Below are 24,960 nucleotides of genomic sequence, written 5' to 3' on the forward strand. Positions count from 1 at the left end.
CCGGGGCATGTTTGAGAGACTGTAGGGAGAACTGCCGTTCTGGAGAGCAGGGTTTGCGGACACAAAACCTCTGATTGGCTGCAGGCAAGGAATGCACTTCTGTCGCTAACCCCCGGCTCCTAACCTTCCCCCACCCACCCCCACTCCCCAAAAAGGCGAGCCTCTCTGTCCCGAAAACAGCCTCAGAGAAAAAGCCCAGCAGAGAACTCGCGCCACCGAGAGGGCAACAGCCGCTGGGTACCTGGGCGCACTTCGGTACCTCTCCCACTGTGAGCCCCCGCCGGCCCATCCAGGCGGAGCCCCATTCGCCACCCTTCCGGATTGGACGCGCACGAAATCCCGGGGCGGGCATTAAGGCCGAGCGCTCTAGGGGATTGGCCACCCTGGCGGACCGACGTGCGGCCGACGGAGCTGGTTTGCCCGCCGCTCATCTCCGCGGGTCCCCTGTCAGTCATTGGCTCTCTGCGGTTTCCTTGGGGACGTGGCGCCGCCGGCTGCCCGGGCCTCCTTCCGGCTCGGTTAGAAGCTGCTGGGAGCGCCACTGGACCTAGCAGAACGGTGCTGAGGGAGCTGGCTGGCGGTTCGACCGGTGAGTGTGAGCACGGGAAGGCTGTGGGGCCGGAAGGGGTGGCTAGGGGAAGAGGAACTCCCATCCCCGCCACCTGGGGACGGCGGGTTCCTCGAGGACGTCGCCGGCCCTCTAGAACACCCGACTCCCAGGGAGCCGCGGTAGGGACCGCTGAGCCCCAGGAACAAGAGCAAACGCATCTGTAGTGGGAGCCCGGAGAGTGGGTGGGCGCCATGGCTTCTCGTGAGGGGGAAGGGGGGTATAGTCTCGTGGGCACTGCTGGAGATGAACCTGAAACCCAACCAACTCTTTCCAGGCTGCAGACTTAGGAGATGCCGAGGACGAGGAGACCACCTTTTCAAGGCAAAAGGAAAAGGAGGTGACAGGCATTGAGACCACTGAAGGGAACCCATGGCTAGGTAAGATTGCACACTTTATCCTCTGCTGGAAGCTCAGTTGGGGGCTGGCAGGCAGGTTGAGAGGCCTTGGGAGATTGTTGTAAGTGAGGTTTGCTCTAGGGCTGCATGTGAGTGCTTGCTCTGTTCTAATAAGTGCTACTAGGTTGTAATGTTCTTTCAGATTTCCACTTGAGTGAGGCTAGGTGCCCCTTGAGGAAGTTAAACAAAAACACAAACAAAAATTTTTTTTTTGTTTTGTAATGAACTTTGAAAACAGACTGAGGTCTTTTTGAGTTAGTATGAAAAGTGAACTTCACAGTTGAATACACTTATTCATACATTATAATACTCTGAAGGTTTCAGAAAAGGTTTATGTGGATGTGTGGGGCAATTTGTACCAAATGAGACAGTTGTCAAATAGAATAAATGGAGAAAGATGCAGGACATTATACCTACTGGTGTAAAACCAAAGGAGTGGAGATACACACACACAGATATATTACCTTGATGGTATGTGTTTATTCTTGTGTTTGCATAAAGTCCATGGGATTGCAAAGAGTCAGACACGACTAAGTGAAGGACACACACATACACACAAACACCACCCCCTGCCCCCCACACACACAATATCCCTGGGTAGTAGTAGTTGCCTCTGAGAGAGTAATAGTGGTTGCCTCTCACACACACACACAGAATATCCCTGGGTAATAGTGGTTGCCTCTGACACACACACACACACACACACAGAATATCCCTGGGTAATAGTGGTTGCCTCTGACACACACACACACACACACAGAATATCCCTGGGTAATAGTGGTTGCCTCTGACACACACACACACACACACACACGCACACACACACACACAGAATATCCCTGGGTAATAGTGGTTGCCTCTGAGAGGGAAATGAGGGGTTAAGGCACAAGACTCACTCTCCACTACATATCCTTTAAACTGATATTTTTTTCTTTCTGTGTGCATATGTTACCCATTAAAATAGTTTTAAAAATCAGTTAATAAATTTTCTGTCTCTTCTGTCTTTTTGACAGTATTCTTGGTGGGACCATTGCAAGTGCTCTGATTCTTCAATGTTAATATGAGTTTGCACAGGGAGACTGGTGATCTTTTCATTAACATGAAGTTAGTTCTTTGAATTTCACCCCAAAGTGCAGACTCTGGAAAAAGAGCAGAGAAGGCTTTTTTAGTTTATATAGTAAAAGTTCCATAACCATCTAGGTCCTTTTCTAAACTTTGAGAGACTAAATGAACATTTAGACTTCTGGTGGCATAAATTATTTGCCTTTATTAGGAAGGGCTTTAATCCAGTTTTAAAATCATTTTTAGCACTCAATTGTAGAGACTTTTCTTACTAATGTTTGTCTTATTTCAGGATCAGTTTTTCCTTCCTCTGCCCAGCCTCCTGGTACTTCACTGTGCCCACAGTGAGCCCATTTCCCCGGCAGCGGGTGGCATTCCTAGGACTCTTCTTCATATCCTGTCTCCTTTTACTTATGTTAATCATGGACTTTCGACATTGGGGTGCTTCATCACCAAGAGATAGGCAATATGAAAGGTGAGTCAGCTTTATATTGCTTTGACCAGCTTTGGCAGTGAAGTCATAAATACTTTGATAAGCTGTTTAACACACTGCTACCTTAGGATGAGATGGTTAGATAGCATCACTGACTCAATGGACACAAATTGCAGTGAACTCCAGGAAGATAGTGAAAGACAGGGAAGCCTGGGGTGCTGCAGTCCATGGGGTCACAAAGAGCTGGACACAATTTGGAGACTGAACAACAACCACCTTTGACTCTTTGACTCTTATACTGGGGAGTACTGCACTTTTAGTTAAAATTGCATGCCGCTTACTACATTAAAAGATCTTAATTCCTATTTCGGTAATGTTCGGTTCTGATTGAGAAATGCTGATGCTACCTTTTAACCATGAAAGGTGTGTTTCTCTTTCCTTGTTTTGGTGGATTGACTTACTGGGTGCATAAATGTTTACAATTGTTATGTACTGTTGATGAATTGACCCTTTTATGGTTATTAAATGACTCTCTATCTTTTATTATATTCTTTGCTCTGAAATCTACTAGCTTGGTATTTCTATGGCAGTTTCAGCTTTCTTGTGATTAGCGTTAGCATGATAGATGTTTTTTCAATCATTTACTTGTAGCCTTTTTGTTTTGTTATGTTTCAAGTGTGCTTCTTTTTTTTTTTTTTTTTCCAAGTGTGCTTCTTGTAGACAGAGTTTAGTTGAGTCTTCTTACCCAGTCTGACAATGTGTGCCTTTTATGTGGGCTCTTCAGGTTTTTACGTTAATCAGTTATCTTCAGGGTTTGATCTATCTTGCTATTTGTTTTCTGCTTGTCACATCTGTTCTTTGTTTGTCTTTCCTCTTTACCCCACCCCCCTTTTTTTGAATACATTTTTAATGATTCCATTTTATCTCCTTTGTTGTTTTGTTAGATATAATTCTGTTTTTTGTTTTTTTCAGTAGTTGCTTTATGGTTTAAGGCTTAGAATATACATTTTTAATTTACTACTTCAAGTAATATTATACCTCTTCACACAGTGTAAAAACTTAACAATGTACTTTCATTCTTCTCTTTCTCCTTGACCTTGGTGCTATTGTTATCATACTTCTTACTTCTTCCACATATGTTATAAGCTCTACCATACGTTATTATTTTTGCTTTAGGCATTCAATTATTTTTTAAAGAGGTTTTTAAAAATAAGAAAAAAAGGTTTGTATATTTACCATTTCTGGGCCTCTTCATGCCTTTGTGTAGATTTCATATTTCCATTTGGTATCATTTTCATTTTGCCTAATGGTTTTCCTTTAACATTTCTAGTAGTATGAATCTGTGGTTGGTGAACTCTTTCAACTTTTATATGACTGGAAAAGTCTTCATTTTGCTTTCCCTTTAAAAGAAATATCCACTGAGTATGGAACTCTAGGTTGATCTTTTTTTTTGCTTTCTTTACATTACAGATGATGCATCTCTGTCCTCTGGCTTGTCTTAGGAGAGCTCTGTTGTCATTTTTCTCTTTGTTCTCTCTGTATGTAATGTGTCTTCCTCTGGCTGCATTTAAGGTTTTCTCTTTATCACTGGTTTTAAACAATTTGATTGTAATGGGTTTGGTTTAGTTTTCTTCATGATTCTTATGTTTGTGATTTGTTTATTCTTGGATCTATGGATTTATCATTTTTAATCAAATTTGGAAAAATTTTAATATTATTTCTTCAAATATTTTTCTATACTCTCCCACGTTTCCTTTGGTGTCTCCAGTGACGTATGCTGAGTCACATGACATCTTCTCACAGCCCACTTATGTTCTGTTTACTCACCGCCCCCTCCCCAGTCTTTTTTCTCTCTGTGTTTTTCTGGATATTTTATATTGCTGTGCCTTCCAATTCATTAGTATTTTCTTCTGTAAGTCTAACCTACTGTTAGTTCCATGAAAGCTGAATACCTTTTTTCATAGAAAATACATTTGGAATTACTTAATATAGCTTTTGTTTGATATAGCTTACCAGTGCATAGAAGATCTGTATTCCTTTAAAACAGTTATTTTGCTATTTTTTATCTTTTTAATTTATTTTATTCTATTCAGCTATACTGGGTCTTCGTTGCAGCATGTGGGATCCAGTTCCCTGACCAGGGATCAAACCCTCCTCCCCTGCATTGGTGTGCAGAATCTAATTCTGGTGTCCAGAATCCACTGGACCATCAGGAAAATCCCAATTTCGCTATTTTTTAAAGATTAGTTTCTGGTTAGGTTACAGAACGAAATGCTAATATGTTGTGTTCATCATCTGCAACATGATTTTCTCCTTACTGCTTCCCAGAAAGGATCAATTAGGAGGCTTTGGGCTGCAAGTAACAGTCAGACTGACTTAAAGAATAAGAATGTTTATTGGCTCACATAATAAGTTCAGGGGTAGAAGGACCACAAGTTCAACGTTGGCTCTCAGGATGGGAGACTCTGTTTCAGTTTCCCGTTTTGTCAGCATGCTAAGTGGTTGTATAATAGCAGCCAGGGCTACCTGCACTCACTAGTGTCCTGTAGGAGAGAAACAGGTCTTTCCATGCTCTCTTAAAAGAATGAAGACCCTTCCTGGAAACCTCCAGCAACTCTTTCCTTGAGTCTTTTTTGGTCAGAATTGGGACACATGCATCCTCCCCTTAATATTTCTGGGTTGTTCTGTCCCCAGAATTTCTCATTTCCTATTCACTTTGGTCACTCATTCGTTAAAACATTCAACAAACATTTACTGACTGGCCACTATGTGCTGAGTGATAGGAACCATGGCATGGAGACTTTGGTGCTTTTTTTTCAATAAGTTTGTTTTCAGCTTTCCTCCTCCAGTAACAGTATTGCTTTGTATTTTTCTTTCTTCCTTTTCAAAAAGGAAACACTTCTTTAGATCCATGACAGAGTTATTAACAGTTGATCTTGAGGAACCTGTTAGCTTTAGAAAACTCAGTCCATAATTTGAGTGTTTTAAATGCTTATTGAGATTTTCTTGACATACCTGAGCAAAGTTTCTCACTGGAACATAGCATGGTCTAATTATGGACTTATTTATAGGATGATATGGCTAGGGTAAGGACTACTAGGCAGTGAGTGGTGATCTGTACAGCTACAGGGGCAGATCAGACTGGGCCTGTTAAGCCATTTTAGGGGATTTAGACATTATCTTAATATTAATGTATTTTATGATTAGACTTGAGTTTTTATTGCAGTCTCGTTAGTTGTATTTAAAGTAGTGTAGTGTTGGTACTTTTCACTTCCATGCATTGGAGAAGGAAATGGCAACCCACTCCAGTGTTCTTACCTGGAGAATCCCAGGGATGGGGGAGCCTGGTGGGCTACCGTCTATGGGGTCACCCAGAGTTGGACACGACTGAAGCGACTTAGCAGACATTATCTTAAGGGTAGAAGGAAGGCTTTGAAAAACTTGAAGAGTGATGTGATCAGAACTGCTTTTTAAGAAAAGGTTTATGGAGAATAAATTGGCATACTCCAGTAGAGAGATGATGATGGCCTAGACTTGGGTGGCAGCAGTGATGATGGAGAGAAGAAAATGAATTTGAGGGACTCATTGGAGGTAGAGTGATATGATAGTTCTCACCTAACTACTAAACTCAGGTGGCCAGATTCAGTAAATACTTACGCTGAATTAACTGAAACAAGTTAGCCCCAGAGCTAAGGAACACTCAGACTGTGCCTGTGTAGTGACTTAACAAAATCCTCACACCCTTAACAAAATCTTTACGCTCTGTAATGCTCTGGCGAAGCAGCCAGCTGTTGTATAGCCTTAGAGCTCCTTGTTCCTTACTGAAAGCTTGTTTGCATATGGCCACAAATTACTATTGTGTCCTTAAACTTCACTCATGTCTGCCTATAGGAGGCATTTAGGAAACAAACATCTGTTGAGAGCTTGCAGTATGTGAGACGCTGAGCTAGACACTAGAGTACAAAGGTGAATAAAATGTGGCCCCTGAACTCATGGAGCTTGTAATCTAGGTAGGAAGGCAGATGTGAAGGAATAATTGTTTCCCAATGCGATAATAGTTTAACTGTGTAGAATCAAGAACAAAGAATCAGGGACTGTACATAGTCAAGAATCAGGAATAAAATTAAAAAGCAGAAATTAACCAGAAGAAGCTTATGAGTAACCAGATTTGATGTTACTAAGTTCATGTACTAGGAGCTTGCATACTGTACCGATAAGTTAGGCTCTCAAATAGAGCCTCTTTGCTTTTGTTTTACAAACTCTATTTTTGTTTTTTTAACTTTTTATTTTTAGAGTGTAGTTGATTAACAATGTTGTGTTAGTTCAGGTGTAAAGTGATTCAGTTATACATATACATGTATCTATTCTTTTCAAATTCTTTTTCCATTTAGGTTGTTACGTATTATGGAGCAGAGTTTTCTGTCCTATACAGTGGGTCCTTTTTGGTTATCCAGTTGAAATATACTACTGTGTACATGTCCATACTGTTTTAATTAGCGTGGTTCTCTCTTGTCTCAGACATAGCCGGTAATAGCCAGTTAGAATGGTGGTAGTGGGGAGGGTATGGTGGTCATTAGATGTGGACACACCGATGACAGTAATTAATGATATACTGACATCTTGACAGTAGGCAGGAGAGAGGAAATTTATTAAAAAATAAAGTAGACTCAATAACTCAGATTTTCTAAAGACCATTTCTATAGTGGTATTCAGTTCTGTGAGAAAAGTGTGTTAGTCACTCAGCCATGTCCCACTCTTTGTGACCCCATGGACTGTAGACCGCCAGGCTCCTCTGTCCATGGGATTCTCCAGGCAAGAGTACTAGAGTGGGTAGCCATTTCCTTCTCCAGGGGATCTTCCCAACCTAGGGATTGAACCCAGTCTCCTGCATTGCTGGTGGATTCTTTACCATCTGTGCCAACAGGGAAGCCCCTGAATCACTTGTGGACCTTTAAAAAATACAAATAACTGGACCTTTTCTCAAGGTGATTCTAATGTGCAGCCTAAGTTGGGAAGCATTGCTCTACAGTTATTGCAGATGTTAGTCTTATTAGTATTATTTGAAATAATCTTGATTTTTTTCTGTTCTCTGTTTTCTGCCCTGCAAATATACAATGAAGGTAAATGAAGGTAAGGGGCAGCACTAACTCCATTTAAAATTTTTCTTCCAGAATTTATTTTTTGTGGTGGCTATTACTGTTAGGCACCAGTGAGCATTAGCTGATGATTAAATGATTAAGCAAATAACTAGGAATTGAGGGAAATACCCATCACTTAAGTTCAATACCTTATAAAAAATTAGGACAAGGACTTGTAGTTGTGGTTTTTATATCACATACTTTTAATAGGCATTTTTTCCAGTTTAAATTGGGGAAAATATTTTAATTTGAATTTTTTCAAATCATATTGGAAACTGTTTTAATTTGAATTTTTTCAGTCCTTGGTGGAACCTAGCATATCACTTTGGTGGTGATATGGCCCAAAATTTTAGAAGCATGAATGGGGGTTTTCCCTCAATATCAAAACCAAAGAATTGTTGTTATATAAACATGTATTCCCATTGCTGATGAAGGAGAAAGCAGGAGTTTTACATCAGAACTAGAATTTAGAAAAAGGTAAATTTAGAGATTGATGAGTGTCAGTAAGGTTTGAATCCAGAACTATTTTTTGATTTATGCTTCTAAAATAAACTTTATTTTTTAGACCAGTTTTAGGTTCACAGTTAAATTGAGCACAATTGCAGAGATTTCTCATATACCCTTTGTCCTCCTCTGACATGCACAGCAAAGCTATCTTTAAGAATATTTTTTGTTAGATTTGTTTTAGTCAACTGTTTATCTAGCATGTGCCATATATGTGCTCCAACAACTTCATCAGACTGACTTTGTATTGTTCACCCATTTATTCATTCATCTATTCACTTACTTAACAAATAATGTCTGCACAGTTCCTTCTTTGTGCTTGTCATATTTCAGGTTTCATTGGCCATGGGTGGCTAGTAGCTATCCTATCAGACAGTTCAGATGGGAAATATTTCCTCCAGGTCAGAAAGTTTTGGAATGTGCTAGCCCTGGATGCTGGTAAATTGTTAAAATATATTAATAATTTTTAGTTTAAGGGATTCTTTTTAGCATGTATACATGTATATTGTGCAAGACAAACAGTGAACTGTTGTATTCAGTACATTTCTTTTTCACCTTAATGTTTAATGATGTTCATTTTTTGGTAGGGCTTCCCAGGTGGCTCAGTGGTAAAGAATCTGCCTGCCAAGCAGGAAACCCAGGTTCAATCCCTGGGTTGAGAAGATCCCCTGTAGAAGGAAATGGCAATCCACTCCAGTATTTTTGCCAGGAGAACCCCATGGACAGAGGAACCTAGCAGGCTACAGTCCATAGAGTCATAAAAGAGTTGGACATGACTTACCAACTAAGCAACAACAACTTTTTGGTATCCCCACTACTGTCTTTATTAGTGGGGAAATTTTTGTCTTGCTTATTGTTCTGAAGAATGTCTTTGGTAGCTGTTGAAAGGTGCCTTCATGTTCCTTTGCTACCTGGGAATTACTGAGTGAGAGCTTCTGTGTCAGCAACTGGCTAAATAGTGGCCTTCCGTAGGAGTTTTAATTCTGTTTAAAGCAAGTGAAAAGGAGCCTTTACTTACGGTTAGAATAAAAATGGTAAACAAATATACAGATGAAGTTAAGGGTTCTAATGTATAGTGGAGCAATTCAGAGATTTTGTTGGTGAAATGGAAGACATTTTTATGCGTTTATTCATTTGCTTGTCCTTAATGGTGGTCATTATAAGCAGAGCTTTAAATTATAAATGTTTCTGACTGCTCTGATTAATCTTGTTAGGAAATAAGTAGTAACCTTACAAGATGCTTTTCTGGGCATGTAGTACTATCATCAGTCATGCACAGCTACTTTGGCTATGATGTCATTATATTTGGTTTCAAACCTTGAACAGAGTTGGGATGATGACAATTCATCAGAGGTGGTAGCTCCATGCTAATGGGGGCCACTTTAGTGGACTTTTGGCATGTTACTGAGTTCTTTTTGAACTCTAGAAGTGGTATAATTTGTGTTGATTTTGTAAGCTAATGGCTTGGTCAGTTATTGCTCTAATGCTGTTAATGTTTTGAGGATAATGGCAGCGAAAAGCCAATTGTCTTCCAGTTCTACCTTGGGTGATGTGTATGTGGGTATCTTTCTTTTCACTGACTCAGCAGTGACCGGAGGGAAATCATGCTTCTCATATAGAGAGGATATGTGGGTTTGAGGTGGGAATAAGTGCATGTGATGGTAGATTGGATCTCTCCTGGGACAGTGGGTATGAGGGATTCCAAAGCTTTTGGAATTTTTCTCTTGGGCTTAAAGTCCTCTTTAGGGGTTGAGTTAGTGCAGCATCAGCAAAGCAGGAGGATCCAGCAATGCAAATAATTAATCATGATGAGTAAGTCTAGTATTGCAAATCAGAAATGAAAATATCCAAGAAAGGACCAGCGATGCATCTTTGTTAGGAGCCTAGATGAGGAAGGGCTTCTAAGAAGCCTGAATAGGTCATAAGAGGTCAGAATTCCAGAAAGAGGTGATACTATTACTTCAAGCCAAAGGGAAGAATTTTTCTTCAGTTACTCATCTGTATGGAAGATGAGAAACATAGAGACTTCTGTAGCCTGCAGCTACCGATTAGAGATTCAAGTGGAAAGTATAACATAAATGCCCTCTGGTCCTGTCTTTCTTCCTTGTATTGTAGTGTCAGCTGACTTTTTTCTGCCAATGCACACATGGCGACTTGAAGAGAAAAGAAAGCAAAGTTGAGTTGTACCCAGATTAGAGTTGTAAGGTTTCTTATTGTGACAGGAACCAAAGAGGATGACAGGATGCTTTGGAAAGCCACTGAAATTTTCTAAGAAAGAGACCAACTGGTTTTGAGTATAGCTATACAAAGACCTAGGTGAATTGTTAACAGACCAGCAGCTTTATATTGTGAGCTCTAGGCCCAAGCCAGTCAGTATTGATTGATTGATACATATTGGAGAAATGTGAGGCACATTGTGACTGTATTGGGGCATGCAGTTAATGTACTCACTCTTGAGAAACTGAGAATCTAAATGGAGAGGTGGAGCAAACAAATAGGAAAGAAATCTTAGGGCTCAGCCTGAAATACAAGCAAACTGCTTAAAGAGAATAATGACACTCCATGTTAGAGCAGAAGGAGGACGCCTTTTCAGGTCATTGTGAATATTCCAAGCATCAGCATTGTTGAGTGGAGGCTTCTTAAAAACTGAAACCATATCAAAGAAGGGAAAGGAGAAGGAATAGGAAGAAGAACAGACGGATGTTTGTTAGAAAGAAAGGTTGTGTTCAAGTAGTGGCTCTTAAGTGACCCTTGGGAATCTCTGAGACACTTTTAGGGAGTCTGTAAGGCCAAAACTATTTTGATAAAAATACTAAGGTTGTGTCTAAAAAAATGCATAACACAATTTATCATCTTAATTGTTTTTAAGTGTTAATCTTCACATTGTTATGCAGCCAATTGTGTTTTAAAAATGCATAACACAATTTATCATCTTGTTTCTAAGTGTTAAGTATCTTCACATTGTTATGCAGCCAATCTCCAGAACTTTTTCATCTTGCAAATCTGAAACTCTATACTCATTAGACAACAACCCTAATTTTTTCCCTACCCCTAGCCCCTGATAACCACTATTCTATTTTCTGATTCTGTGAATTTGCTTATTTTTCATATTTCTTATAAGTGGAATTATATAGTGTTTGTCTTTTGTGACTGACATATTTCACTTAGCATGATGTTCTCAAGGTTCACCCATGTTGTAGCATGTGGCAGGATTTCTTTCTTTTTTTTTAAGGCTGAATTGTATTCCGTTGTATGTATATAGCACATGTGTTTATTCATTCATCTATCATGGACATCTAAGTTGCTTCTACCTTTTGGCTATGGTGATAGTATTTGTTTTTTTTGCTGAGTTGACATTTACAGTGATGATACGAAAACAATGTTGGGTAGAACTGCGAGTGCTTTAGCACAAATCAAGATAGAGTAACAAATTAAACCAGTAATTATGGTATCTTCACTGTCACACAATTGCAATGGGAAGAAAAGTCAAGTTCCACTTAAGAATATTTTTTCAATGTTCTGTGTGACAAAATGGGAAATATGCATTAAGCACTTCGCTATATATGCAGGTTGTCTCAAGGAAAAGCACTTAATGCAGTTGTTTGAGTTGTGAGCTGAACACAGCCCTGCTTTTATCATACTATTTTTCACTTGAAAGAATAACTGTCAGAACAACCATGAATTTCAGACATGGGTATTTCATAAGACATTTTCTTGAAAATGAATGAAGTAAAAACCTATCACTTTACAGAAAATTATTGTCAGTATTTACTGCCAATGATAAAATTTGAACTTTTAAGTGAAAAGTAGAAGTTTGGGATATTTGTTTCTGCCACTGTGGGTGTGTTTCCCAATACTTCAGAAGTATTGCTTCCCAATACTTCAAAGACTTTTTTTTTTTATATAAAATTGGTAATGATATTAATGAAAGTATGTGGTTTTTTGGTAGAACGAAATATGTCAACGTTAAGATTTGCATAGCTCAATGAACCAGTAGTTTTCAGTATATGATGTGACAACATCATGCATGAGTAAAAGCAATTTAAAGTGAAAGATAGACCAGTGCATTTTAATGTAACAGTATGAAAAGTTCTTAGAGTTTAGATTCCACATTGCCACCAACCTTTAAGAAACTCCACTTGTCAACTTTCAGTGTAGTGTCAAAGGAGAATATCCACAGTAATCTAAAAAGGATACTGAAGTACTATTCCCTTTTCCAGCAACATTATGTGAAGCTTGATTTTTCTTCCTATCAGTCAGTTCAGTTCAGTTGCTCAGTCATGTCCGACTCTTTGCGACCCCATGAACTGCAGCATGCCAGGCTTCCCTGTTCATCACCAACTCCCAGAGCTTGCTCAGACTCATGTCCATCAAGTTGATGATGCCATCCAATCATCTTATCCTCTGTCATTCTTCACATGCTTCAGTCAAAACAACTTATTGTAACAGGTTGAATACAGAAATAAATATGAAAATCTAGCTATTTTCTGTTAATTCAGACACTAAAGAGATTTGCAAAACTCTAAAACACTACCACACTTCCAGATTTTTGGTTTAGAAAATAGTTGTTTTTCATAAAATTTGTTAATATGTAATGAGTTTACTATCACTTCATGGGAAATAGATGGGGAAACAGTGGAAACAGTGTCAGACTTTATTTTGGGGGGCTCCAAAATCACTGCAGATGGTGATTGCAGCCATGAAATTAAAAAATGCTTACTCCTTGGAAGGAAAGTTATGACCAACCTAGATAGCATATTAAAAAGCAGAGACATTACTTTGCCAACAAAGGTCCATCTAGTCAAGGCTGTGGTTTTTCCATTAGTCATGTATGGATGTGAGAGTTGGATGGTGAAGAAAGCTGAGCGCCGAAGAATTGGTGCTTTTGAACTGTGGTGTTGGAGAAGACTCTTGAGAGTCCCTTGGACTGCAAGGAGATCCAACCAGTCCATCCTAAAGGAGATCAAACCTGGGTGTTCATTGGCAGAACTAATGCTGAAGCTGAAACTCCAATACTTTGACCACCTCATGTGAAGAGTTGACTCATTGGAAAAGACCCTGATTCTGGGAAGGATTGGGGGGAGGAGGAGAAGGGGACGACAGAGGATGAGATGGCTGGATGGCATCACCGACTCGATGGACATGAGTTTGAGTACACTCTGGGAGTTGGTGATGGACAGGGAGGCCTGGCGTGCTGCGTGCTCTTGTCTAAATTAATAAATATTTTAAATATTCTGTTTTATTTTCTAACATGGTATATGTAGATGGATGTAACCCATGTATGCAAAAGCTCTTTGGAGTTCACTAGTTTTAAGACTGTAAAAAGGGGTCCTGAGCCAACAACTTTTGAGAACCAATGTACTAGGAAAAGTTATTCATTAAGCAGGAGGTGACAGGATACAGAATCTTGTCAAAGCGAAGTAGAAAGAGTGGTTTTCAGAGAAGGAAAGCAGGTAAAGATCTGTGAAATAGAATTGCTGATGAGAAATGAAAAGTCATTTGGGGCATCGATTATCTTGCCTATTTCTTTTCTGTCTGTGGCACCCAGATGTCTGCCAAACTTTCCTGTGATAGAAGTGACTTGTTAAGAATTGTTTGGTGGATTGTGAGCCCATTGCAGCCCAGTAATTTGATTAGAATGGGGAAGTTTGTGGTGGAAGGGAATCTTTAGGACTGTAAACTTTCTAGTGTGAAACAGATTTTTACCATCTGCTTCACTTCCCACAACTCACTCTCACATCAGATCCAGAAAAAAAGTTCTCCCTGACCCTATCTGATGCAGTAATTTACAGGATTATGTGCATTTGTGCTAAGTTGCTTCAGTCATGTCCGACTCTTTGCAACCCTATGGAGTCAGACACAGCTGAAGCAACTTAGCACACAAGCTCAAATGTATGTTCCTCTCTTTTAAAAAAAAAATGCATTTTGTGTTTTAGAATAGGAAAGGTACTCAGCCCTACTTTTTTGATTTTTAAACTGTTTCTACAAGGTCTTCTTTTCATCAAGTTTGCTTTTCTGTCCAAAATAAGGAACTTTGTGTAGCAATGTGAAGTCACCAGTAAACACAAATATGATTGTTCTGGGGGAGGGGGTAATATTACTTGGAAAAATTCACAGTATTCCTTTCAAGGTATTCATTCAATTATTAGCTCAATCTATAGTAGTATTTATTCAAATTTCAAAGAATCTAGAAGACAAAATTTTAGCCTGCCTACTATGCCTTGTATATTAGCACCAAGAAAGAGCTCTCCTTTTTTGAGTAATAAGCTAAAAGCCATTCTCATTGGTCTCCTCTTCAGATTAAACCTTTGAAAGACATCATCAGTGATGTTTGTACTTTTTAGACCCTCACACTCTGAGGAGGCTTTAATATTTATTTAATTTTTTGACTTTAATATTTATTGGAGCCTCACTCAGAAGAAGGATTTTACCAGCTTGTAGCCTTCTTTTCTTTCTGAACTTTTCAGCCCTTGCCCCCAGAGCATCTCCTGCTAGTTCTCCCTGTCGTTATCCTGTAACAGTAAGAGCAGGGGTTAGTGGCACAGCAGCTGCTCACTGCTTAATACCCATTGCCTCTCTGAGGGTAGAGACTCCCAACTACCCTGATTTCCCAGATGAGGAAACTACCTGAGAGAAGCTAAGTAATTTCCTGACGGTCTCAAAGTATAGGAAGTGCTAGAGCTGAGACTCAAACCTTGGGGTTTTGATGGTAGCATCTTTACTTGTTCCATCTTCCGGCTGTCAGTCAGTTATCATTCTGCCATATTCTTCATGTCTATATAGAGAAAGGATAGATAAATAGAAATGAAATTAGGATTGCCTTAGTTATCTAGTGTGCATAGCAAACCGCCCTCCCAATTTAGTGGCTCAATATCTACTCAGGCCTAGAAACCCTTTAATGCTTAGTAAAAGATTTACTACCCTGGCCAGTTTCAGAACTACTCCCAAGCTTTTAGGTATGTAATTTCAGTGTCAACCAGCTGTTGCATCATATACATCAGTAGATATGGTCGATATTGTTTCATTCTTTTGTTAGGATGTGTAGTCCCATGTGCTTGGCACATGTAGCCACTTAATGAAGACTCATGAACAGAAGAATTACGTGGTGCTGCTATTCGCTTAACACTAGTTCCTCTTTCTGCCCGGCTTAGGTATTTGGCTCGAGTAGGAGATCTTGAAGCTACTGACACTGAAGACCCAGATCTGAATTATGGACTTGTTGTGGACTGTGGCAGCAGTGGCTCTCGGATTTTTGTTTATTTCTGGCCAAGACATAATGGGAATCCTCATGACTTATTGGACATCAAACAGATGAGAGACCGAAACAGCCAACCAGTGGTTAAAAAAATCAAGCCAGGTACTGAATGGAATTTATATCATGGTTGATCTCTTTTATCTGCTGCAGAAATGAGAGGAGAAAAGAGAAGAGGGAGAAAGAAAGCTACCCTTTTCTTCTGGAGATTCTGGATAATAGGAGGGATTCATTGTTGCCCTACTGTTATGAAATAAATAAATGATTAGAACCTAAACAGAACCTTATGGGGTATCAGTCTTCTGAGTCTCTGTGATCTATTCTTTAATGAAGTATTTTATCTTACTGAAGGAATCTCTGCGATGGCAGACACTCCAGAACATGCCAGCGATTACCTTCGTCCTCTGCTGAGCTTTGCTGCTGCTCATGTGCCTGTGAGGAAGCACAAGGAGACCCCCCTTTACATCCTCTGCACGGCGGGCATGAGGCTTCTTCCCGAGAGGTGAGACACAGGAGGGTGGTGGCACGCGAGTTGAAAGTGCAGTTTCATGCATTATTCTCTGTGCTTCCCTGATCTGAAGGCGGGGTGTGGGTATGTCACACAGAGTTGACAAGTGGCACTAAAAGATTTCTTGCTCAAAATAGAGCAGAGCCAATCCTACAACCCATTATTTCACAATCAGTTGATCACACATCCATGGCATTTGCTTCTTTGGGATCAATATCTATTTGAGATGGCTGTAATGATTTTTAGTTTTGATTAAGGGTTAGGAGCAGCGGTGATGGTGATAAATTTGGATCATTATCTAGCACCTAGAAAGTGAAAGTGTTAGTTGCTCAGTCACATCCAACTCTTTGTGACCCCATGGACTGTAGCCCACCAGGCTCCTCTGTCCATGGGGTTTCCTAGGCAAGAATACTGGAGTGGGTTGCCATTTCCTTTTCCAGGGGATTTTGCCTGACGTGGGGATCGAACATGGGTCTCCTGCACTGCAGGCAGATTCTTCACTAGGCAGATTCTTTGCCATTTTAGGCACCAGCAAAGCCCAGAGGGGGAGCATAATTTCACAAGGGTGGTAGGAAGGTCACCTGAGGGACTGGGTACCTGGGGGCTAGTAGGAGGGCTCTGGTAAGATTTGAATTTTCTCTGTAACTTTGCCTGGTTCCCTGGTGACAGCTGGTGCTGCCTGCAAACTCAGTCTCCATGGCTTGAGACCAGGTTTTTCATCACTTGTCAGGTAAGTTTTTTCCATATGACCTTGGCAGTTTAGCCTGGCATTTTGCCACCTAATCCTAGAGGAGGAGGAAAAGGAAGAGGCAGCAGCTATACTTAGGTCCGATCCCTCCTTGTTTGTGATTTCTCCCCTTTGACACCTCCCTGACCCCTCTACACTGACTATGGTCTTGGGGTAGGAATGAGCTCCCTTACCTTGAGCATCCATCCTTCTGGAATGTCCACAGTCTCATAGTCATCAGCATTTTTTATTAGCTTAAATATTTTTCCTTGATAATTAGCAGTTCCCTTTCCACAGAACTTCATTTTGTATATTTGGCCAACAGCAATGCAAACCTCTGTCATGTGTATAGGCCTCCATTCTGCTTGTGCCAGACATGCCACACAATACAGTGTGTGTCAGAACTCTCAGTGCCCTGCTTTCCTGCTGCTCAGACAGAGTTACTGGTTTACCCTCTGGTTTACTGTTGAGAAGCCATTTGTCATCCTTAAAGGCCTTCTAGCTCCTTATTTTCACAAACATTTTGGTTTTAATTTTTTTGTTTGTTTTTACTTATTTTTAAAACTGAAATTTATGATGTTATTGCTAGAACCTAACATCATTAAATTTTAAAAGCAAAACAAACAAGTTATTATTCTACTGTCTTATCAAAACTGTTTCATCTTGTTCTATTCCTTTCTATCTGTACATCTGTGTGTAACTTCTACAAAATCGCTATCATACTACACATGCAATTTAGAATTTTTGTTTTTGACATAAGTAATACATCATTCTTCCCAGGTGATTTTCCAGATGCCTCAGTGGTAAAGAACCCACCTGCCAATGCAGGAGATGTGGGTTCGATCCCTGGGTTGGGGAAATCCCCTGGAGGAGGATATGGCAACCCATTCCAGTATTCTTGCCTGGGAATTCCCATAGACAGAGGAGCCTGGCAGTCCATGGATTGCAAAAGAATCGGATACAACTGAGCAACTCAACACCACCACCACCACCACCACCACCATCATTCAGAATTTTACAAACCCTGGGGAAAGTGTGGATGACACAGATGGTGTCACATCAGGGGTTCTGTGAATGGACTGAGGTTTCACAAACCAGGAAGGAGGTTGGAGGGCCAGAGAAAAAGCTGACTCAGAGGTCAGAAAGGCAGAGCCAACCAACAGGGCAAAGATTTGGCCACATTTTGTGAGCAAAGTGGAGCAAAGGAGAGGATTGCCCCATCTCCTGGCACTGTCCATTATTTCCTCTGTCAGAGAAGTTTCTATTTAAACAAAACCAACTGTTAGCTCCACCCCATTTGTCTAAGATGTTCTCTGTCATCATAGAGCTCTGAATATTAGTATTTATTTTATCTTAAGGATTTTTAAAGAACTTGGCCTTTAACTTGTTTTTGATCACCTCTTTTAATAATGCCTAGATCTATCCTGGGCTTATGAAACCTCTAAGGTAGCTATAGTTGTTGACATACGTGACATCACTGCAAGAACCTGTTTTATATAGTTAATGCTTTGTTACTTATTAGTATCTGTGAGAAATATTCAAAATGGGGGTGGATCACCTGGACTGTATTTTGGATTTATTAGCAGTATGTTTTATTTCTTTGCCAAAGGCCTACACTAATAGAATTTATTCTACTGCCTTTTTATTTTGTAATAGAAATAGCTTTAAAGAATTACAAAGTGATATTGTAAGATAATTGTAAAGTGATAAGGAAAAAAAATTTGATTATGGGAAATTTCAAATATATATAGAAGTAGAGGGAACAGTGTAGTGAGTCCCCATTTACTTACCACGCAGCTGTAGTAGTTGTCAACATTTTGCCATAGACTTTTTTTTTAAAATAAAGAAGCAGTATTGAATTTTAGAAAACCAACATTCTGTCCTATCCTGTGAAATACATGAAGAGTATTTTATTTATTAACATAAATTGGGCTAATATTATATATACTGTTTTCTAACCTGTTGGAACTCAAAATCTTGTCATGTCAATACACATAGATAGAAATTGACCTTGTTTCTTTTAACATCTGTATGCTATAACATTGTATGAATATACCATAAATTATTTAGCTAGTCACTACTGATGTGTATACAGTTAGATTATTTCCAATTTTTCACTGTTATAAGTAATGCTGCAGTATTTTTCCTCTTTGTATTCTTGTCTGATGACTTTATTGCAATAGCTGTCATACAATACAGTTATTAGGTCAAAGTTTTAAACACATTAAAAATTTTGATACATAGTCCCAGATCACCCTTTAGAAATATTGTACCAGTAATGTACATTTCAAACAGCAGAGTGTGTTGGTGCCCATTCTTCAATATCATCACCAGACCAGCAAGCCCTCTTCTTTGGGTATTTGGGTATTCTTTGGTATATTCTCTGGGTATGCTTACTGAAACATATTCAGTAAGAATGGCAAAAATAGCATTTCTTGTTCCCCCTATGAAATTTTTATCTGAAAAATTTATTGTATATAACAATGAGCTTTTTTAGAAACTATACTTGACATTATCTTGGAAGATTATTACTTTAAATGTAATTTTCACTTTCAAGGGCTAATAACATTCTTTACCAAGTCATGCTGACAACCAGTATAACCAGCAGAATATTTTTGTAATGAGTAATTTGTAAAATCCAAGATAATTACTCTTATTTTTAACCAGCATTATCTCTAGATTCATATTATTACTTCTAGCTTTGTTTCTTTGCTTGTCCTTACCTGATCATACTAATAACATAAAACTTTAGAGGACAGAATGGCCCTGTAGATACTAAGCTTCAAGTATCATCTTCAAATTATGACTTTTGGATTTTGATCCTGCTCTGGCTTTTCCAAATGATAAGATTTTTATGAAAACAAAATCAACCCTTGAAATATAGAAAAGGAAATTTAAGAGTTTATGTAAAGGATCATATAAAAACTTGTGGGCCGAAGTCTTCTTCCTGTGTGGTGATGTGTTTCTGTATTGTGTAAGATCTGAGGATGAGAGTGTGTTCCTCAATTTAGCAGCCTCCTTTCATGGTGGTTAGGAATAGCATAATTACATTTATTTTATAGATTATGAAACTGTGCTCCAGCTTCCTGCAGCTTATCCATACTTAGCCTGTGAGAGGCATAGAACCATAGTCTCATCTTCTAATACTATTTGAATTGTAGCATTATATAAAAGATAAGTATTACTGTTACCATATTGCCTTTTAAGAGGGAGGCTATGCTTTTGAGTAATTTTAAGACTTTGAAATAGAAGGGGGTACCAAACAGAAGCAGGGATCAAGTGGCTTGGGTCAGTGAACAGTGGGGTCTAATAAGGCTAAGTAGAAGGTCAAGTTGAGGCTGTTTGTGAGAAGAGGGTTTAACCATTAACTCTTGGGGCTTTTTTTTTTTGGTTCTTTCTTGCAGGAAGCAGTTGGCTATCTTGGCTGATCTAGTGAAAGATTTACCTCTGGAGTTTGACTTCCTCTTTTCTCAGTCTCAGGCAGAAGTGATCTCTGGAAAGCAAGAAGGTACTGGGCCTTGAGCAGTTAAAGCTTGCACTTGGGGTTTGTAGTTTTGGGGTGGAGTTGCATGCGTGGTCTCATTTTGCCCAAATGTGCCCTCTATGGTGAATTATATTTCCATTTCTTGAAAAACAGAAAACTGTCTTCTAGTTGCAGTTCACACTGAGGATAAGATTCACCTTTTTCAATCTCAGTTTTATATTTTTCAGTCCTAAAATTCCCATTAGGTTTTACTCCATTTTTTTTTGCTGTATTCATTGGAAGACTGCTCTCATATCCTGGCTGTATCGCCGCCTTGGAGCTTCCCTGTGGCTCAGACAATAGAGTCCACCCGCAGAGCCGGAAACCCAGGTTCAATCCCTGGGTCGGGAAGATCCCCTGGAGAAGGAAATGCCAACCCGCTCTAGTATTCTTGCCTGGAGAATCCCATGGACAGAGAGGAACCTGGTAGGCTACAGTCCAAAGGGTCACAAAAAATCAGACACAATGGAGTGACTGAACACTTTCTGTAGCTGCCTTATTTGATAATTCCGACACCGGTGTCGTCTCAGGGTTGGCATTTGTTCCCTTATGGGCTGAGATTTTCCTAGTTCTTTGTCTTTCAAGTCATTTTATATTGTGTCCTAGATATTTTGAATATTACATTGTTAGACCCTGGGTCTTGTTTCAGTCATAAAGGGAATGTTAATTTTTTTGTCTTAGCAGACTGGTTAGGTTCAGGCCTTAAGTTCTGACCTGCCTTCTGTGGATGGTGATTCTTTTGATTCTGGCACTGAGATTAGGTTTTGTCCTGTGTGTATGCCAGCCAATGACCAATCTGAACGTGGGCACAACCCATACAAATGGATTGACTAGCCAGTAGGTCAGTTCTCAGAACCTTTGATATGTTGTTTAGAGTCAGATCACACATGTAAACCCAGGAGTTCCTACACCACCTCATTCCCAACTCTCCACTATCTCCCCGAGACTTTCTGGTTCCCTGCAGCTCACTTTCATGGTCCTTTGGTAGAAAGTCAGGGGTTTAATTTGCCCAGTGTGCCATGCATTTCCCATGACTGCATCTGTATCCAGGGCTAAGTGGTAGAGGACAGAGGGAGTAAAGTGAGCAATAGGACTTTGCCCCAACTCTTCAGGCCATAGCTCCTCTGGTCAGAAAGGATTCATACCCCTCAGAGAGATAGGCATCTACCAGTCTCTCCCTGTGCTGATGCAGGATTACCTGGAGTAGCAGAGAACCAAATTTTTTAGAAAGCAGGGAACTCCCCCCCTCCCTTCTGAACCTTTGGAGTCCCCCTTTCTGATCCTTGGACCACAAAACAGGGCCTTCTAGTTCTTTCTGTGCATATCTGGTTTTGTATTTTAAGCTGGTTTTCAGTCCAAGCCAGACAGTGTCTGAGGGGGAAAAATGGGAAGCTTGCTGCAATTTTGGTGGTACTTTAAAGTCTGATGTCTGCCCCAGCGTGCCTTCTGTCACTCACTTTCAGAGTCTTCAGACAGCTACCCTGTACATTCTATCCAGAGTTTATACTTTATTCAGTGGGGAGACAGGGCAGGTGTGCTTAATTAATTCTGTCTTGCCCAGAGCTTTACTTATTTTTACACACTAATTCCTATTCATTGTAGGAAGTTTAGAAAATGCAAATAATTTTAAAAGGGAAAAACATCACCAGATAAAAAATTTTAAATTCATACACTGAGAGTGTGGAATAAAATACTATGATCACTTTTTTTCCAGGAAAAGGGGGGAAGAGCAGCTGTGGAGAGGTGTACACATGCTATCACAGTAGAAAATTAAGCAGGGGCTTTTATGTTTCTTACTTAGGGGTTTATGCATGGATTGGAATCAACTTTGTTTTGGGAAGATTTGACCATGAAGATGGTGAGTGATATTGTCTTCTTAAGACAGCTCTAAGGGCTGAAGATTTGTGTCATAACCAATCACTAGCATGTAAGTGCTAATTTTGATTTGTTTTTTTCCTTCTTTTTTCAAGACTTAACATGCTTCTTTTATTGCTTTTTAACTTTCCTCATTTATTTCAGTCCTAATTTGCTTTCCTTTACTGCTTTTTAACTTACCTCATTTATTTCAGAAGCTGATGCTGAAGCTCCCCAGGAATTGGTGACAGGACGCAGAAGGACAGTAGGGATACTGGATATGGGAGGAGCCTCTCTCCAGATTGCTTATGAAGTTCCTACCTCAACTTCTGTCCTTTCTCCACAAGAGGTATTTTACCTTTTGGGGAAATTCAGTTGCTAGGAATGCCCATCTTTGAGAAGGAAGGGCACTATGTTCTGACTTACACCAACTCTCCTGGGTCCATTGCTTCAGATCATTGCTAGCTTATGTTATCTTGGGTCAGTTACCTCTCTGAGCCTCAGTTTCCTCATGTGTAAAAACAGAATAATAATAGTATCTATTTCATAAAGTTGTGAGTATGAAATAATACCACTTGTATAAAGTACTTAACAAGCTGCCCAACGTGTAATAAAAGCTTAATACATTTTAGCTATTATACTACTTATCTGGAAGAGTTGCCTGAGGATTAAATGTGATAATGTAAATCCCAGAGTACAGTATTTGATAAATACTTATTCATTAGATGTTATTTACCAAATGATTCCATTCTTGTGCTTCTGTTATTCCTTGCCTTACTAGAATGTAAATAATGCATTTTGAGGGAGAAGTTTTATCATACAGAAGAAAAAGATATAAAACATTTTTCAGCACCTAATATGTGCAAGACATAAGACATGTTACACTCCCCCAAATGCTTGTGATCTATCAGTGGAGACCGCCTGTGATAACAGGCAGACCACGACAGTTCTGTAATTTGATCTAAACTAGGGTTTCTCATCATTGGCACAATTGGCATTTTGGGCTGAATAAGTCTTGGTTCTGGAAGGTTGTCTGGTGCATTGTATGATGTTTCACAGCATCCCTGGCCTCTATCAGATGTCATAATGCCCCTATATCCCCCAAACTCCCAGTTTTGACAATTAAAAGTGTCTTCAGACACTGCCAGTTGCCCCTGGGGGTGCAAAATCACCTCTGGTTGAGCATCGTGGGTCTAAACAGAGAGCCACAGCAGTGTGGGCACTGACAGGGTGAACCACATTCACAAAGGCTTGAATAGGCGCCTTCCATGCTGCCTTCATGGAAAGTAAGGTATTTACCTGGTCCTTGGATGATAGTAGCCTTTTGCATAGTGGAGGTTAAGGGAAGGCCATCTGTATGGAGGTGACAGTATGCACAAAAGCACAGAAAAAACAGCAAAGAGCCCAGAATGTCCAGGGAATGATGAATAGCCTGTTGTAGTTTGGGGTTTTTAAGTGTGGTAATAGGGATTGCTGGGAAGTGATAAGATAAAGAAAGTTAGATCATGAAGAGTCTTGGGAGCCATGCTAGGGGATTTGGCTTTTTTATCTGTAGATAGTAAGGAACGAGCAAACTTTTGAGTAGGGCAGTCATATGGACTTAAGTTTCATCATCTATGAAAATAATTAAATTCTGAAAGTCATCAGCTCTGAATTTTGTGACTATGTTAATTGTATGACAAGGTTAGGGTCATTTTATGTCTTTGTTTAAAATAGCGTTATGAAGATGAAAGAATGCTATTATAAGACAAAATGTCTTATAGAGTAGTCATAGCTAGTGAAACCTGGTGTATTAGCAATGTCATACCTTTCTAGAAATCAACCAAAACTAAAATTTCTTTTACATCATATTGTAGGAAGAAGCTGCGAAGATCTTGCTGGCTGAGTTCAACCTGGGCTGTGATGTGCAACACACAGAACACGTGTATAGGGTTTATGTCACGACCTTTCTGGGTTTTGGGGGCAACTTTGCCCGGCAGCGCTATGAAGATCTTGTATTGAATGAAACTCTTAACAAGAACAGGTACGCTTGACATGGGATCTGTGATTCTGAAATAGAATGTTGTCAGGCTGCAGATATTTGGCAGAGATGGTTGCATCCTACCAAGATAGTAATAGGTATGTCCTTGCCTCCTCCTTCCTTGCCACCCCTGCCAGTGGGATAGCTTGGTGTTGTCGTTCAGTTGCTCAGTTGTGCCCAACTCTTTGTGACCCCGTGGACTGTAGCACGCCAGGCTTCCCTGTCCATCACTGTCTCTCGAAGCATGTCTATTAGTCGTCCCACTTGATGTTCATCGGAGTGCCTTCTAACTTTTGTTATTAGGACTTAGAAAAGCACAGTGGCTTATTGCAGTGACCTCTTGCTGTGTCCATCTTCAGACATGGCATCACAGGATAAGTGAGATCAATTAAGTCATTAATTTAAATTGTGTAGTATAACATAGCTTCTGGAAGTTTCTTCCACATGGAAGTGCTCAGAACCTGTTTGCCAAATTACAGTGGAGTTGCATTTTACATGGGACTTAAATATTCCATAGCGTGCATAAAATATTCTCTCTTTAAGTCCAGAGTAGACACTTTTTCCTCCAGCACTGGATGGATCACTGATTCTTTATTTGTGTGCCAGATGAAGTATTTAAACCATAGTATACATATAGTTGTGGGTTTTTAATATTTAAAATTCTTTGTATCATCATGCACATTAAAAGACAGCATAATAGAGAAGAGAGTTCTTTTCCACCATGAAACTATTCACCCCCATTTGTTTAGCTGGAAACAATAGCTTGAAAAGGTACTGGTGTATCCCACTTGTAATAATTTCTCTACAGCAATCGTCTTATATGGGGAGCGTGTTAGACAAAATGTTGTCTCAAGTCTTTTTTGTTTTTCTGAGTCTCAGCTCCTAAGAATTCAGGGTGCTTTGGGAGAAGTCTGTTATTCGGATGATTGATGAA

At 39.8% G+C, this 24,960-nt stretch overlaps 1 protein-coding gene across 1 annotated transcript in view; it reads left to right on the plus strand.

Annotated features, from left to right (window-relative positions):
- Nucleotides 1-431: 431 nt before the first annotated feature.
- ENTPD7 (ectonucleoside triphosphate diphosphohydrolase 7) overlaps nucleotides 432-24,960 on the plus strand; it is a 35,975-nt gene continuing 11,446 nt past the window's right edge. The window contains exons 1-9 of the mRNA XM_020897319.2: nucleotides 432-589; nucleotides 885-987; nucleotides 2,360-2,542; nucleotides 15,294-15,499; nucleotides 15,746-15,896; nucleotides 20,034-20,137; nucleotides 21,954-22,010; nucleotides 22,222-22,355; nucleotides 23,863-24,029. Of these exons, the coding sequence (XP_020752978.2) occupies nucleotides 980-987; nucleotides 2,360-2,542; nucleotides 15,294-15,499; nucleotides 15,746-15,896; nucleotides 20,034-20,137; nucleotides 21,954-22,010; nucleotides 22,222-22,355; nucleotides 23,863-24,029 (1,010 nt within the window). The 5' untranslated portion in view covers nucleotides 432-589; nucleotides 885-979. The remainder of the gene's footprint in view (nucleotides 590-884; nucleotides 988-2,359; nucleotides 2,543-15,293; nucleotides 15,500-15,745; nucleotides 15,897-20,033; nucleotides 20,138-21,953; nucleotides 22,011-22,221; nucleotides 22,356-23,862; nucleotides 24,030-24,960) is intronic.

Source organism: Odocoileus virginianus, chromosome 7 (genome assembly GCF_023699985.2).
Source record: "Odocoileus virginianus isolate 20LAN1187 ecotype Illinois chromosome 7, Ovbor_1.2, whole genome shotgun sequence".
Lineage (NCBI taxonomy): Eukaryota > Metazoa > Chordata > Mammalia > Artiodactyla > Cervidae > Odocoileus > Odocoileus virginianus.